The sequence below is a fragment of the Dipodomys ordii genome, unplaced genomic scaffold (genome assembly GCF_000151885.1).
Source record: "Dipodomys ordii isolate 6190 unplaced genomic scaffold, Dord_2.0 Scaffold19, whole genome shotgun sequence".
NCBI lineage: Eukaryota > Metazoa > Chordata > Mammalia > Rodentia > Heteromyidae > Dipodomys > Dipodomys ordii.
In genome coordinates this window covers 15,484,197-15,486,675 of record NW_012267235.1, presented here as the reverse complement: position 1 = coordinate 15,486,675, position 2,479 = coordinate 15,484,197, and the positions used below count along the sequence as shown (strand labels likewise).

Genomic DNA, 2,479 nt, shown 5'->3' with positions numbered 1-2,479 from the left:
CTTTTTTCTTTTTTGCTTATGTGGTGCTGAGGAATCGAACCCAGGGCCTCAGGCATGCAAGGCAAGCGCTCTACCACTGAGCCACCTTCTCAGCCAGGAGTCAGATTTGGAACATACAGATTTTTTTTTTTTTTGGTCGGATCATGGGCCTGAACTCTGGGCCTGAGAGCTGTCCCTCAGCTCCCTTAGATCAAGGCTACTGCTCAGATTAGGGCCTGAGCACTGTCCCTTAGCTAATCAGCTCAAGGCTAGTGCTCTACCACTTGAGCCATAGCACCACTGCCAGCTTTTTCTGCTTATGTGGTGTTGAGGAATTGAACCCAGGGCCTCATGTAGGCAAGGCACGCACTCTACCACTGAGTCACCTTCCTAGCCCCAACATGCAGAATTTTAACAATGAAATTCCCCTCTGTATACCTAATACAAGCAAATTGAATAGTAGTAGACGGCACAATAACCTATTCCATGTGATCCCTGACAATGCTCCTGTCAATACAAGCAGAAGGCAGAGTTACTCAAAGTCTGTAATCCTAGGTATTCAGGTAGTTGAAGATTGAATGACTAAGATTTAAGACCAACTAGAACAAAAATTCACAGACTTCAACTCAACCAACAGCTGGAAATGGTGGTGCATACACATCATTACAGTGACATGGAAAAGCACAAACAGGAGTACCATCACTCAGGCTAGCTTGGGTATAAATTAAGACCCTATCTCAAAAAGTAACCAACAGAATAGTTCAAATTGTAGAGTGCCTGCACAGCAAAGGCTGAAGCCCTAAGTTCAAACCCCAGTACATCCTGGCTCCCCCAAATAAAAGAAGCTAATATTGAGAGGTATCAGTAACTCATGACTATAATCCAGGAGGCTGAGATCTGTGGATTATGGTTCAAAGTGAGCCCGGGGCAGGAAAGTTCTTGAAACTCTTCTCCTCAGTTAACTTGAGCTGAGCTCAAGTGGTAAAGCACTATCCGAGAGCAAAAAAAAGCTCAGGAACAGTGTCCAGGCTGAGTTTTAAGCCCCAGGACCAGCACAAAAATAAAAATAAAAAAAGAAGCTAATATAAGGCCATGTTTACATAATAAACCCTGTAAAAGTTAAAGGAAAATTCCAGAACAATTCACTAAAAACTACATCATTCTTACTAAATTTGAAATTGTTAATGACATTTCAAATATGCAAATGTGAAAGAAAAACTTACCATTTGGATGCCAGATTTCTGTAATAAATTTCATTTTAGGTGGCCGGAGAGGATAATCCTTCGGGAAAGTGAGATGAGCCTTAAAAACACCACCTTCACTAGAAAAACAAAAACAGGTTCTTGCATGTAAGTCCTTGTGTGTAAGTATACAATTATTAAAACAAATACATAAGATGAGCGCCAGTGGCTCACGCCTGTAATCCTAGCTACTCAGGAAGCTGAGATCTGAGAATCGCAGTTCAAAGCCAGCCTGGGCAAGAAAGTCCGAGAAACTCTTATCTGCAATAAACCACCAGAAAACCGGAAGTGGCGCTGTAGCTCAAGTGGTAGAGCTCTAGCCTTGAGCTGAAGAGCTGAGGGACAGCGCCCAAGCCCAGAGTTAAAGCCCCAACAACAAAAAAAAAAAAAAAAAAAACATAAAACAACAGGACATGAGTAATCTGGATTCTCTGCAGATAATTTATCTCAAATCAGCCTCTTTAATAAACTATCAATCACTTTATGAAATTCTGAAGGAAGCAAATAATGTGAACTGGCTTGATAAAAAGGGAATCCAGAGCATGCATGAGGCCCTGGGTTCAATTCCTCAGCACCACATAAGCAGAAAAAGCCAGAAGTGGCACTGTGGCTCAAATGGTAGAAGGCTAGCCTTGCACTGAAGAGCTGAGGGACAGTGCCCAGGCCCAGAGTTCAGGCCCCATGACCTACCAAAAAAAACAAAACAAAACAAAAAACAAACAAACAAACAAAAAAAAAAACAGAAGCAGCATCATGTGGCTCAAAATGATAGAGTACTAGCCTTGAGCAAAAAAGAGCTCAGGTACAGTGCCCAGTCTCCATTCATACAGTTAGGGTCACAAACATCTTTTTCTTAGTAAGTACTCTGTGGAATCTCAATTGGAAACCAACTAAAATAGATCTTAAAAATTCCCTCTAGGAGGCTAGGAATGTGGTTTAGTGATACAGTGCTTGCCTGGCATGCATGGGATTGATGCCTCAGTACCACATAAACAGAAAAGGCCAGAAATGGTGCTGTGGCTCAAATGGTAGAATAAGAGTCTTGAGCTCAGGAACAGTACCCAAGCCCTGAGTTCAAGCCCCCAGGACTGGCAATATATACATACATACAAAAAAATTCCCTTTAGGAGCTGGGCATATGACTGTAATCCTAGCTACTCAGCAGGCTTGATATCCAAGGATCATGGTTTGATGCTATCTAAGACAGGAAAGTGTGGGCTGGGAAGGTGGCTCAGTGGTAGAGCGCTTGCCTTGCATGC

At 42.5% G+C, this 2,479-nt stretch overlaps 1 protein-coding gene across 1 annotated transcript in view; it reads right to left on the bottom strand.

The window, feature by feature from the left end:
- Nucleotides 1-2,479, bottom strand: part of Ube2g1 (ubiquitin-conjugating enzyme E2G 1) — a 10,288-nt gene that overhangs the window by 4,571 nt on the left and 3,238 nt on the right. The window contains exon 3 of the mRNA XM_013013153.1: nucleotides 1,203-1,300. Within this exon, the coding sequence (XP_012868607.1) occupies nucleotides 1,203-1,300 (98 nt within the window). The remainder of the gene's footprint in view (nucleotides 1-1,202; nucleotides 1,301-2,479) is intronic.